This window comes from Acomys russatus, chromosome 3, assembly GCF_903995435.1.
Source record: "Acomys russatus chromosome 3, mAcoRus1.1, whole genome shotgun sequence".
Classification (NCBI taxonomy): Eukaryota; Metazoa; Chordata; class Mammalia; order Rodentia; family Muridae; genus Acomys; species Acomys russatus.
In genome coordinates this window covers 55,677,927-55,692,216 of record NC_067139.1, presented here as the reverse complement: position 1 = coordinate 55,692,216, position 14,290 = coordinate 55,677,927, and the positions used below count along the sequence as shown (strand labels likewise).

The 14,290-nt window shown below is 45.8% G+C and overlaps 1 protein-coding gene across 2 annotated transcripts in view; it reads right to left on the bottom strand.

Moving 5' to 3' along the window:
* Nucleotides 1-690: 690 nt before the first annotated feature.
* The window catches only part of Il17rd (interleukin 17 receptor D), a 58,120-nt gene continuing 44,520 nt past the window's right edge, over nt 691-14,290 (bottom strand). Inside the window, exons 5-13 of one of the 2 annotated variants that reach the window (XM_051140653.1) lie at nt 14,077-14,197; nt 11,387-11,431; nt 11,142-11,293; nt 9,335-9,400; nt 8,824-8,878; nt 8,219-8,329; nt 6,802-6,986; nt 3,017-3,950; nt 691-1,764 (exon numbers count right to left, since the gene is read on the bottom strand). In XM_051140653.1, the coding sequence (XP_050996610.1) occupies nt 1,652-1,764; nt 3,017-3,950; nt 6,802-6,986; nt 8,219-8,329; nt 8,824-8,878; nt 9,335-9,400; nt 11,142-11,293; nt 11,387-11,431; nt 14,077-14,197 (1,782 nt within the window). In that variant the 3' untranslated portion in view covers nt 691-1,651. The remainder of the gene's footprint in view (nt 1,765-3,016; nt 3,951-6,801; nt 6,987-8,218; nt 8,330-8,823; nt 8,879-9,334; nt 9,401-11,141; nt 11,294-11,386; nt 11,432-14,076; nt 14,198-14,290) is intronic. The other variant, XM_051140662.1, reaches the window with a different exon arrangement.

Here is a 14,290-nt window from a genome sequence, read left to right as displayed (position 1 = left end):
TCCGAAAAGTGGTTTCTAATGGCTCTTTTGAGGGGCATAAAATATTTCTTGGCCTCAGTTAAAAAAGAAAGAAAAAAAAAAAAAAAAGAAAAAGAAAACTGTTCTCTGATGAAGTTCCCAGCGCACGGTCATACGTTAGCAATTTGGGCTTCACCGATCTCCTTCAGAGAATGAGGGCCAAGACTAAGAGTGGCCAGGAGACGCCAATGGAGGTGGGAGCTCTGTCTGCTCAGTCTGGATTCCACAGTGACAACATGGAACATACTCCTCTGCTGAGATGCCTGGTTTTACGGTGAGACCATCTCCCAGCTTTGCCTGGAGCAGCTGCTCTGTTCGCTGCCAGAGAACACAGGAGCACGTTCTCCTGAGACACTGCCAGTTGCCTGTGCAGAGCTGGGAGGAGGAGGAGGTTTTCATCTAAAACGAACACAAACTGCTTCTCAGCAGGGCCCAAGGCTTCCCTTCCCCTTCCACTGTAGAGGGGCCTAGAAAGAAAAGCCCTGCTTCCTCTCACTTCTGCACTACAGTGGGATCTTCTTGCTCAGCAACCCCCTTAATTCTGGTTGTATCTGGTGAAGGAATGGGGGAAAAAAAAAATCACAGTGCCTGGTAGAATGCTGAGAAAACAGGCTGCCAAAATCCAACAGCACCCACGAGAGCAGTGGAGAAGGGTGCTCACACCAAATGGACACATCATTAAATAAACAGAATGTGAAGAGATGGTTTGCCTTTGGAAAAAGAATTTCTGTACAAAAAGAGTCCTTCATTAAAAATAGAACATTTTTCAATAATCCCCTCCTTTCTGCCTTCTAAAAAGGAGGTTTGTCACTAGTCAAAAACCACATCAGCAGATTAACTGGCCACCGCCTCCCGCACACTGTATTTTAGTGGATTCTGACCTGTAACATTCAGGGACACATAGCACCACCTGAATCACAAACCTGACTTCCAGGAATGTTGTTGCCCGGTTGGGTAAGAGTCCTCCATTTCCAGCCATCATCACCCGAGCTACAGAGCAGTAACATTAGCCCAGGGAAACTACAGATAGCTGTGGTCCCCACATGATGGCTCATAGGCCCAAGAAGGATGCCCAGGTTCTGGCATCTTCTGCATATCAGTCATCCCATTTCATGTAGAATGGTCAAGATGGTCACTCAGGACACAGTCTAAGTTCCGTATCAACAATGGAGGAAAACATCACTCGCAGCACAATCTTGGTCCCGAGACGGTACGTGACACGTGCAGCTGTACTGATGATGAAAGTGCCTTTCCCACAAAACATCATGAATTTAAGTAGCCAAAAGGGACTAGGTAAAGTTTGCAGAGTCCAGTGAAGCCCAAACAAGCAGTGCAGGTGCTTTTCTGGTTCTCTTTACCTATTTCCTCTATCCTCCCAGAATAGGCTCCGATCCAAGGATCGGACTCACAGGGCCAGCTGCGGTCAGATCTAACAGACATGCCTTCCTGAATTCCATATGCTTTTTGGGAAATTGGAGACTCTGCTAAGTATCTGTTAGAAGGCTGGCCGGAATTTCATTCCAGATATCCTCACGTGAGCCCTCAGCTCCATGAAGGCTGCACAACCACAGGTGAGTTGGAGAACCAGGGAGAGAGGCAGTTAAAGTGGCGATGCTTAGACACTTCCTCGTCCTTACAAAGGGGCAACCGCTTGGAGTTCACCAGTGTAGCTGTGGCAACCATGTTCTGCTTTGCACACCCCAGAGGCGAGGAGCTTGGAAGGGAGGATAGGGGGATCCTCCTCGCCTAAGGAGAGAAGAAAGGACAGAGCTACCCAGTCAGTACATTTCATTGGTCCAGACTCCCAGGCCACAACATGGCCAGGGTTCGCTAGTGCGCTTGTTTTGTTTTGTTTTGTTTTTTCCAGACAGTTTCTCTGTGTAGCCTTGGCTGTCCTAGACTCGATTTGTAGACCAGGCGCTCTTGTGCTTTGTACAAACAAGGCAGACATTAGAACCAACTCAGAGCAACACCCTTATCCTCTCAACAGGATCTAATCCCCTTAGCAGAGGAAGGAAGATCCTTGATTTGGAGTCAAAAAGTTTTGTATGTGTGACTCCAAGAAACTATAGGTGTGGTGGATTCCTGCCTGAGGCTCTCTGGGGAAGAGCCCTCCTTCCTGCTCAGTGTATAAAGCTAGGGTGGAGAAGAGTACTGTATTCATGAGCTTCGGGTTCAATAGACATCAGGGCTTTAAAGGCAGTGGGAGGATAGAGCAGCAAACACTACAGGTCGCAGCCAAGACAAATTCCTGCAGACCCTTGCCTAGTGTGTGTCCTTCGGTATTTCAATCTTTTCGGAGTGTAAAAAGGCAATGCAAGGCTGGTCAGAGTCAGCAGACTGCCAAAAAGCCTGACAACCTGAATTTAATCCATGGAACCCGAGTGAGTGGTGGAAGGAGAGATCTACAAGTTATCCTTTGGTCTCCACATGTGTGTCACAGCACTTGCTTCCTTTTTTTAAAGAGGCAATACCATGCACACACACACATATATATAGTTATATATACATAGATATGTAGTACACACAAACACTATATCTGGTGGAAGGGTCTGAGCAACTCACCATAATTTACCACCATCATTTCTTCAGGTCAATAGTCACATTACCTGAACTAAATCAGCACTATCAGAGGAGTTACATTAGTTCTTATCAGGTCTCACTGTTCAATAAGGTGCCCAAACTGAGGAAATGCTTCAATGGCTTTCCTGTGTCAAGAGCCTAGTCCCTAGCCCGGCAGAGTGGCCCATGCCTTTAACCCCAGTATTCAGGAGGCAGAAGCAGGTGGCTCTCTTTGAGTTCAAGCCAGCATGGTCTACATAGTGAGTTCCAGAACAGTCAGAGAGGCACAGTGAGACCCTGTCTCAAAAAAACCCAACAGATGATAGACAGACAGACAGACGATAAATAGATAATAGAATAAAGATAGATTAGACAGATGGGATAAAGATAGACAGACAGACAGATAAAATAAGGGCCCAGTCCCAGGGTATCTTACCTAGGCCAGAGGAGGAAGACACACTCTCCGTCAAGGAAGATGTTTCCATCTGGTCAGGGGAGAGTCCTTCCATCAGAGGCAGAGACAGCTCTGATGATGGCACGGAGGAATCATATATGCCTGAGTCCCTCGGCATATCTGAGGGACCGCCAGCTTTCACTGCATGCAACAGGGGCCGCAAGGCAGCGCCGCCATCATAGGTGGGCTGGGCCTCAGCATCTTGGTCCAACCCCCCATGCTGATTCTCAAGATATGAGTAAGAGTCAGCTGGCCCAGTGGCCCCAAGTATAGAAGCCTCAGCTTTTAGACAGAAGTCACTCTCTGGCTCTGGTTTGCTTATGACGTCATTTAAAACCAAACCTGAGTCAAACTTCTCTAGGACTGGCTCCTGGTAGCGCACAGGGGGAGGATGGAAGGGTATGAACTGCTTCTCGAACCAATCAGGTTCCTCCTCAATAAATTGGTGCATGTTGCAAATGGCAACATACAAGGAGCGGCCAGACTTGCTCCGGAAGTAGTTCCTTCTACTTCTGTGTCCTGGGTCTTGAGGGCTGTGTTCGCCAGAGTGCAGATGGGAACACAGCTCAGGAAGGTTGTCCATGAGCTTGTATTTGGTACTCAGGTCCAGGATGCAGGGGATATCTCCCTCACAGGAATAATCAAAGTAGACGGTGATGAACTTGCTCAGTGTTGCCAATGAACTCTGCTTGGCCTGACGGAGCTTTTCAGCAATGGCTGCCACGGCCACTAGAAAGAGCTCTCCTTGCCCTGTGGCTCGGCTGCCTCCTTTGTGTTTGCAGTTCTTATCTACGAAGTACTTCATGCCTTTGGAGCACACGACAATGATGAAGTGGGATTCGTGGATCTTCTGAATGACCCATTCTCTCTGCCCTTCTCTGCAGAGGCTGAAATCTTCCCATAGGTCCACAGCCACCTAGAAGGAGGATAGATCACCTCACTACTCATTTCTAACAATACACAGAAAAAAGACTGGAACAAAATGATGAGTTCCAATCATCTGACCCTCAGTCATTATTAGCAGGGATATGTGCAATGTGTAGGCATTGGGTGCGCGCGCGCACGCACGCACGCACGCGCACACACACACTCACACACACACACACACACGCACACACACGAACAGCTAAGGCTCTATAATTAGCAACCGCATCCACACACCAGACTTCCCGAAAGTGCTTGCCACCTACGACATCATCCTGACATACATGGGGGCGTCACCACTACTACCTTACAACTGAAGAGACAGGAGACAGGATCTTAACTTGTCTAAGATGCCTTGAGGATGTCCTATGGTATTATAGAGAGAGCAGAATAGGAAGGAACTGAGAGCAGTGTGTGCAATGAGTGAAGCTGCCAGGTACAAGTAGCAGAAGGGTCCTGAAGACATGGCTTTAGCTCTGAGAAGAGGATGTGGATAGTGACCCCAAAGTATTCTGGGAAACAGAGTTTACGTCTGCTGCCAGAGCTATCCACAGAGATAGGTGATGCACATGCAGAGTGTCACTGAGGAGGATCCCTATGGTCATGTTCACAGATCAGGGCTAGCCCGCTGTTCTGCTGCTATAATATGGTTTTGGTTAACCTTTTCTAGATTGCACCTTTCTTTATGGTCTCATAGAAGTCAACAGTGTCATAGTTGTATAAGGCCTGTGAACCATGAAAGTTTTCAGTAATAGGGTCAAGAGAGTAGTGGAATCCCTGATCAAAGAAAACTAAATATGTCTGATGCCCTGAAACTACTTTCATCTGATACTGTAAGCAGGATCCTTTGGCAACTGTATCTGTACCGTTTCTCCTGTAAGATACTGTAAGCAGCATCCTTTGGCAACTGTATTTGTACCATTTCTCCTGTAGGATACTATAAGCAACATCCCTTGGCAACTGTATCCGTGCCATTTATCTAGTAGGATACTGTAAGCAACATCCCTTGGCAACTGTATCCGTACCATTTCTCCTGTAAGATACTGTAAGCATCATCTCTTGGCAACTGTATTGACACTGTTTCTCTTGTAACTCAAAAAATAATCCCTAATAGCTAAACAAAGATTACACAGGGGAAGGGCACTCTGGAAGGATTTAAAATTTCCCGTTGTAAAAATGGCAACCAAGAGAAGAAAGTCCCAGCATCTATTCATCTGCTGAAAAGAATACTGACTTATCTCATACTTTAATTCATGATAACTGGTTATTTTTAAATGTGTGGCCTCCTAGCTTTCTATATCATACAAAAACTGTTCTACTAGTTGGGTATGGTGGCACATGCCTTTAAATCCAGCACTGGGGAGGAAGAGGCAGGTGGATATTGTGAGATCGAGGTACACAAAGTGAGTCCAGGACAACCAAGGCTACAACAGAGATATCCTGTCTCAAAACCAGAACAAACCAAAAACTGTTCTAACTCATCTTTTGACCTGTGTATTTTGCTAAATCACATGTGTAATATTTTGCAAAGCTGCAAAAACTCTGTACTGACTGATTTAATCTTAATAAAGAAAACTAACTTAAAAAAAAAAAATTCCTATCTCTTGACCGGGCAATTCCATTGTGGGGCATTTTTCCTTGAGAAATCATTAGAAATGGGCCAGCCCAGGACTAGACACTTAACAGTCTGGCCTAACTCAGCTATAGTACGTCAGTATTGTGGATGATGGTGTAGCTATTTTAAAAAACAAACAATGTGCGACCTCACCTATGCACAACAGAACAGGGCACAAATACACCACCTCCGTCTATGCTATCCCAGTACCATGAGGCTGGTTACTGTTGTACATTTCTCAGCAGCTGTTCAACTGCCAAGCTCAAGGCTTTCCCAGGAGGAAATCACCAGCTTTTTAATTCATCTTATTAACACCAGAGGGCACTCTCACCAAAGAAATGAGGCAACTGGCAGTTCAAAGTGAACGGATTACAAACATCACATGATAACTGCATTTGTGACAAACAGGGAGACTTCTACAGTAGCTTTAGACTACACTCTAAAAATTAAATGTCATTGTTTATAGAAAAGCTACAAGAGGAGCTGAGAAGGCCCGGCGTGGTGGTCCACATCTTTAATCCTAGCACTTGGGAAGCAGAGGCAGGTGATCTCGAATTAATTTGAGGCCAGCATGATCTACAAATAGAATTCCAGGATAGCCAGAGCTATGAGTGATGGGGAAAAAGAGAGAGGAGGAGGAGGTGAAGCTAAGAACCCAGCATAGACATTCAAACATTTGGTAAATGCTGGAGCCCCCTCTTACTTCCTGGTTCCCTTAGCTACTGCCTTCTCCCTTTCCCAGCTTCATATCAATCAACCTCAGCCCTTTGTGACTCACCCCTCAGGGTCACTAAGATCCCTTCCAGGGGCAGTCCCAGCCTCCATTCCCAAGCCTAGCAAGCCTCCTTCAGAAAACTGCCCAAACTCCTAAACACTGTCTTCACTTGTCATTCTCTCCCTGGTGCCCACTGAGATGTGTGGATCCCGCAAGAGCTCACCACAATGCCAGGTGGCAGTCTCACATTCTGGTTACATGCTCTAAGGCAGGGCACCCCTTTTCAGCACTCACAAAAACCGTCCACTCAAGGGTTTCAAGCAAGAACACGTCATATGAAAGCTTTACTGCTGGTGACAGATCGGACAAACTCAGACAGAGCCTGGATTGGGAAGTAAGGCGCTAGGCAAAAGTAGGTTTCTGGAACAGGCACGGAGAGGAGAAGGCAGTGAAGAGAAAGAAATATGAAGCACACATCCTGCCCAGAGTGAGAGAAGAAACTGGATTGCGCACCTCACAGCCACAGAAGTCCTGGAGGAAGTAGGCGAAACACTGGACCACGTTCGTATGAGTCTGGCCATCTTTACTGGAGTAGCAGAGGAAGACCTTGGGTCGTGGGCGGAGCCTGTCTCTGGGGAGAACCGCAGCATATGTGGAGGACTCGGGGCTTTCTTCATCTAAATGTGAATATATATTTTCTAAATTGGGAAAGAAGATAAGGTTGACACCTCTAAGCAAAGCTTTCCTTTTTTCCATGACCCAGGACTCGGTGTCTTCAGAGATGGGCAGCTGAGCTGCGGCACAGTGGCTCATAGCTAAAATCCCAGTGCTTAGGAGGGAGGCAGACAGGTTAAGAAGTTCAGGATTAGCCTCTGCTACATAGCAAACTGGAGGCCAGCCTGGGCTACATGAGGTCAAGCTCAAAAGTAAATTTACAAGAAGCAACAGCTGACATCCCCACCTAGGAAGTCTGGGGTCTCTGACTCCATCAGTCTCGAGCTGCACTATGAAGGTGACAGCTCCTGCAGTGGTGTAACAGAAAGTAAAAAACAGCATTAACCTGAACTGCCCTTGTACATGCCAGGAAATGCTGCAGCAGACCCTCAGGTCAGTGAGGAGCCCTGTGATGGCTCTGGCAGCCAAATGAACTAAGTACAGCATCAACAGAGGAAGGAGAATTATTTAAGTATAATATACAAAGGTACAGTGTCCTAAAACAACATCAACAACAAAATGACTTTTCTCTCTTTTTCTGACAAAGGATCTCACTGTATTTATTTATTACCTAGGCTAGCCTCCAATTCCTGAATTGAAGTGATCCTCCTGCCTCAGCCTCCCAAGTAACTGGGATACCAAGCTTGTGCCATCATGCTTAGCTTAAGGTACACAAATCCTAAGTGAGTGTCTTCATGACTTTTATATAAGTATACACCTGGGTGACCCCACCCAGACCAAGATACAGCTTTCTAGGTGAAGCATCTAACTGATCAGGGATAAATCCCCCACGTGACTACTCTCATACCTCAGACTCTTGAGTCTGACAACTGAATTATGCCTGTCTACTGCCAGGTCCTAGAGATTAAAAACCAAATATTTTTTGTTTTGTTTTGTTCTGTTCTTTAGAGACAGGGTTTCTCTGTGTAGCCTTGGCTGTTCTGGACTCCTTTGTAGACCAAGTTGGCCTCGAACTCCCAGCGATCCACCTGCCTCTGCCTCCCAAGTGCTGAGATTAAAGGCGTGTGCACCACCATGCCCGGTCTAAAGCCAGGTATTTTGATGCTGGGAACTGCAGTAGGCAAGGAACTGACAGAGAAATATGAAGTGTCCCAGGCCCCTCTTGGAAAAAGCAGGCCTTCCCAGGCTCTCCTTCTGTGCGGCCGCCCGCCACAAACTAGAGAGTGAGAGAAGAGCGCGTGGCGCAAAAGGATACCTTGCTGTTTCTTTCTGCACATCACGGTGAAAAGTGTTGCGAATGCTGATATGACAACCAGAGGCACGGTGATGGCCACAGCTCTGATAGGTCCGGCCCAGGGCGAGTGAACTGGCAGATTTCAAAGAGAAAGCTTTTAAACTCAAGCAGCAGAACAGGTTCAAAGAGGAGGGGGAAAAAAAGTTTTTCCCCTTTTTATTTTTAAACATAAGCTGCCTAACAGGTTCCAGGGTCCTCCCAACCACGTTATGCTGGCTCTGCTGTGGTGATTAGAAGAGGAGTCAACAGTTCCTTTGTAAAGGGCTGTAGAAAAATACTTCGACAGCTCTGAATATGCTGAGACAGTGAGAACTCTGCCTGAGGAAAGGCCCCCTTCCCTGCATGTCTTCTTAGGACAACTGCCTCCTCTCAGGGGCAGATGCCATGCCAGCTTTCATCCTCCAGGTATCAACATGAAGATGGAAGGAAATTTACTTGAATGAATAATCATTTAAGGAAGAAAAGGCAACTGTGTTGTTTTGTAAACCATGAAGTACAGAGCACAGAAAACACTAGAAGCCTTGTCTCAAGAGTATGACATCAAATCCAAGCCGAAGAGCTTTTACCTGGTTTTACCACATACTGCACCACTTTCCTCGTTGTGTTGTTGTTGTCCACCACCTACAAAACAGAGAGTGCTGTGTTACTATTGTGTAAGTGATGCTGTGTTACTAGTGTGTGACAGCACATCTGCGAGGGAAACAGAAAACTGGTGACTTCACTCACTTTTCAGTGGGGTGTGGGAGCACACAGGGAGGATAACGGTGGCAGCTTAACACTTTAAACCAACCTTTAAAAACCAACTATGAGCTAAAGAGATGGCTCTGTGGATAAATGGACTTGTTGCGCAAGCTTGAAGACCTGAGTTCAAATCCCCAGGGCCTGCATAAAAGCCATGAGCAAAGTGTGAGTGTCTGTAATCCCAGGAGGCACAGGCAGGAGCCATTAGTTAATCAAAGTCGTCTTTAGCTCTATAGGAAGTTTGAGAATAGCCTGGGCTACCCAGGACTCAGATAAAGGAAAGATTCAGGATTCCACATGAACTGCTTTCTGTGGAGGTAATATACCTGCACCTACCTCGATGATATAATCCCCTGGAGAGACATTCTGGAGGACACAGCTGGTTGTCTCTGCATTCTGATCCTACAAAAAGCAAACCGCAACTCATACGTTCAAGTCTTAGAATGAAGCCAAAGGAGCCTTGCGCCGGCTTGAGCTCACTCCCAGAGGTGATTAGATCAGAAGGCACCAGGGATCTGTCACGTTATCTAAACGTCACTGAATAGAAGGCTCAGGAGAGCCCAGGAGTCTTGCCACAGCCTGTGCTTTAGCTGCCTGTGCCTCATGTGCACCATTTGAAAATAAGGAAATTAACTAGAATACCCTTTACTTTAAAAAAAAAAAAAAAAAAAAAAAAAGTGAGAAGAGGGGCTGGAGAGATGGCTCAGCCACTAAGAGCACTTACTGCTCAGGAACTTTGTTCAGGCTACCATCCCCTTCCATCTGCAATTCTCAGTCCAGGGAATCTGATGCCCTCTTCTGGCCTCTGCAGGTATTGTATGCATGTGGTGTACAAACATACACAGGCAAAACATTCACACACATAAAATAAAAATATACCCGTGTGCCTTTAATCTCAGCACTCAAGAGGCAGAGGCAGGAGGATCGCTGTGAGTTCAAGGCCAGTCTGGTCTACAAAGTGAGTCCAGGACAGCCAAGGCTACACAGAGAAACCCTGTTTTGAAAAACCAACAAAATATAAAATAAAAATAAGTATCTGTGTGTATAATCTTACAATGAATAAATAAAACTAGTTTTTAAAAACTTCTTTAAAAAACATACAATATTTACTTGTTTGTTTGCTTTTATTTTTATTTTTGAGCAAGGCCTGTCATGGTGGTGCATGCCTTTAATCCAGAACTCAGGAGGCAGAGAGAGGCAAAACTGTGAGTTCAAGGACAGCCTGGACTATATAATGAGTCTTGTACTACCCTGTGGGTACCAGGTCGGCCAAGGCTATATAGTCAGATCCTGTCTTGAAAGAAAGAAGTGAGCGAGGGCTCAAAAATAAGAAACACCACTTTCATGTACAACTTTGGCAAAACGTAACTGCACAATCAAAAAAATAAATAAAAACCTTTGTTTAAAACAAGGAGCTAGCTAGCAGGGCAATGTGGCAGTCCTAAACTTCCACAAGCATTTCCTACTGCTCTGGTGACACTTGGTTTTATGATTTTGGTTATCAGGCTTTTATTTAACCCTGGCTTTGAGTCTTTAAAAAAAAAAAAAAAAAATCAGGGGCCACTGAGTTGCTAGTGACTTGGCTCAAGACCTGTTTTTTTCCACTTCCTAGCTACGCGTGCAACCTTCAGGAAGCCGCATGACCTCCCTGGGCCCCAGGTTATCCATCTATAAAGGACAAATGGATGCAGGCTGCTTAATGAGCAGTTAGGGGTTTGATGAGCAGAAAGGTCAGGGATCGGCTGCCACGCAGTACCTGGTAGATGCTTAAAATAAAAAGCAAACTAGCCGTGCGGTGGTGGCGCACACCTTTAATCCCAGCACTTGGGAGGCAGAGGCAGGTGGATCGCTGTGAGTTCAAGGCCAGCCTGGTCTACAAAGCGAGTCCAGGACAGTCAAGGCCAACATAGAGAGACCCTATCTCGAAAGAAAGGGGGAAAAAAAGCAAACTAGAAATATCTATGCTTTTGATCCCTTTTGTCCTATCACTCAGAATAGCTATGGTGGAGTTAACAGGACCATGGTGAGAGTCAGCTGGAGACAGACCTAGCGGCAAACATTCTCCATAACCTTACACTTACTCCAGCCGCCCACTATCACCTCGAAACACCCACATGTGCTCCTTGCACACACGGTCGTTCACCTGCTTGCAAGCCCTCCGCCGGAAGTGGCCTTCGTGCTTGAGCTTGTAGTGAAGGTGGAAGCTGCGGAAGCCGAAGTTATGAGGCGCATGCTCAAAGGACACGTGCATATCTGACCCGTGCTGGGTGATGTTCAGGTTCCGGGGCTTCCAGACTGTGAGGATCAGGACCCAGAGTAAGCACCCAAAGGCTGCCCCAACGTCATTATGGGGCAACACTTTGAGACTTGACAGACAGCTATACTTACAGGGCTTACAGGCCAGGTCGTCAGGCTGTAATAACAGGTCACAAGCTATGTTTAAAAGAAAAGGGGGGGGGGGCCTCTTTTTAGTTTTAGGACAGTTTGATGTTTTCCTTCTAACAACAATTGAATAAAACATATACTGGGCTTAGTGGGCTCAGGAAGGTACACACTACATCAGTTCAACAATGATTTTCACTATAAACATATAAATATCAATGCAATGTACTTCATAGCCCCTAAGTGGAAGCTGTGTTTAAAGTTTAAAGCTCATCCAATGTTGCATAGTTTCAAGGCTCCAAAGGCAGGGGACCTATCTATCCACACACAAGAGAGCTCTTGAGTGGTCTTCGTAACCACTGAGATTTTAGGCTTCACCTGCATTCTACCTTAAACTCCTCTTGGCCGACGCTATCAACAGCACACAGACATTTTGTTAGTCTGTCCTCACTGAAAAAAAATAACATCTCAAAGCCACATCCTTTGAAACGGTTTTCCATCTCAGAAACACAACAATGGCAGCCAAGCAGCCAGCACGCTACACTGTCAATCCAGAGTCTTATGGAAGGGCCAGTATAATGCCAAGAAAACCGAGGTGGCCCCAAAGCTACAGCGCCCTGACATAGTGAGTAAAAACCTGCATTCCCGGTACACATCCCCATCATGCATTTATTCCACAACACGTCAAGGCCTATGGGAAACTTTAATCTTAAAAGTATGCTGTTTTTAAAGCAAGATCTTTTTCATAAACACATGCTTTGAATGTTCTCTCCGGTCATTATGCAGAAAGCAACAACAGATGTGACAACCACATGGTCTTGACCTAATGAATCTCATTTTAATTAGGAAAGTAAGACTTACAAAATAACCTGGCAGCATAGAAAACAATCTCATTAAGAACTTAACAGGAGGGCTGGAGAGATAGCTCAGAGGTTAAGAGCACTGTCTGTTCCTCCAAAGGCTGTAAGTTCAATTCCCAGCAACCACATGGTGGCACAAAACCATCTATAATGAGATCTGATGCCCTCTTCTGGCATGCAGGCACACACGTGGGCAGAATACTGTATACATAAATAAATCTTGAAAGAAAGAAAGAAAGAAAGAAAGACCAAACAAACAAAAAAAATAATTAAAAAAATAAAATAAAATAAAGAACTCGACAGGAGCAAACACGGATGTGGGCTAGGGCTGAGACCGAACAAGTCACAGGAAATGAGGAAGAAAACGAGACCAGCCACAAGGAAAGGGGATGCCAACCTGCACAGGTGGCTTGGCCACCCAAGACCAGGAACCACAGACAGGAAGTACGGTCAGGGGGCAGGCACTCATCGTGACTGGCCACCAAATTTACAAGCACCCGAGTCAGGGAGATGACAGAGCAACCATGTACAGAATAAATGAGAAAGGCAAACAGCTGGAAAGCCAGTGTGGTTGGTAGCTGCTGGTGTGGGCCTCAGAGAGCTTCTAGAGCTCAAACTCCGGATCCCAGCAGCAAAGCCCTTTGCCTGCTCTGTGATCTGCACCTAATAAGTTCGACAATCAAGGCTCTAGACCTTGTCTCAGAAAACAAACAAATAAAAACAATATATAAACAAACCACCATCCTTGATCCAAAACAAAGCATGAAGAATTTATCTCCAGTTGGGCCTGGCCTTTTTCTTGGCCTGCTTTCTTTGAATTAGGCAGCCCTGTCTATACAGATAAAACTGACTTCAAATTTGCACTGATCCTCCTGCTTTTCCGCCCCGAGGCCTGAGATTACAAGCCTGTGTTACCATGTCTAACTAATAAACCCCCACCTGCTCCCAATGTTACAGATGGACCAAGCACACACTAGGCAGCACTCCACCAGAAACTACAGCCTCAGCCTGCTAACCTTTATTTATTTAATTATATTCCCTTCTGGGGGCTGGGAGAGATGGCTCAGTGGTTAAGGAAGCCTGCTCTTCCAGAGGTCCTGAGTTCAATTCGCAGCAACCACATGATGGCTCATAACCATCTATAATGGGACTTGGTACCCTCTTCTGGCATGCAGGTGTACATGCAGATAGAGCACTCACATATATTAAATAAATAAAATTTTTTATGTAAAAAAGAATGCTTTAAAAAATTATATTCCCAGCCGGGCGTGGTGGCGCACGCCTTTAATCCCAGCACTCGGGAGGCAGAGGCAGGCGGATCGCTGTGAGTTCGAGGCCAGCATGGTCTACAAAGTGAGTCCAGAATGGCCAAGGCTACACAGAGAAACCCTGTCTCAAAAAACCAAAAAAAAAAAAAAAAAAAAATTATATTCCCTTTTTCCTTATCTAATGTGCACGGGTGTTTTGCCTGCATGTATGTCTGTGTACCACTTGTATGCCTGGTGCCCACAGTCAGAAGAGAGTATTGGATCCCCTGGAAATAGAGTTACCAAACCCAGGTCCTCTGGAAGAACAGCCTGTGCTCCTAACTACAGAACCAACTCTCTAGTCCATAACCTTTGTGAGGCTAAGGCAGGAGGACGAACATGAGGTCAAACCTGGGCTACCTATTGAATTCCAGGATAGCCTGGACTATAGAGAGACCTTGTCTTCCTATGTGAATTTGCTTCTGTCCTACTTACTTCATTTCTGGTGTGTTTGTAATCACGTCTGTGGAGAGACCACTAAGAGTAGAAACGACTACTTTATGAGGCAGGCAGGAAAGGCCATACTCACCCCGGGTTCTGAAGAAGAACGGCTGGTAATTGCTTTCGTTTTTAATGGAAGGGAAAGGAACAATCTTTACAAAGTAATCCGTTTCAAATTTCATATTCAGAAAAGGCTGAGATTCCATTCCCTAAAAGGGAACAAAGACACATGTAGCTGTGGAGGAATTGTCCAGCCCCCACCTATGAAAGAACCTGCACTCTACTCTGACTGTCAACTAAGA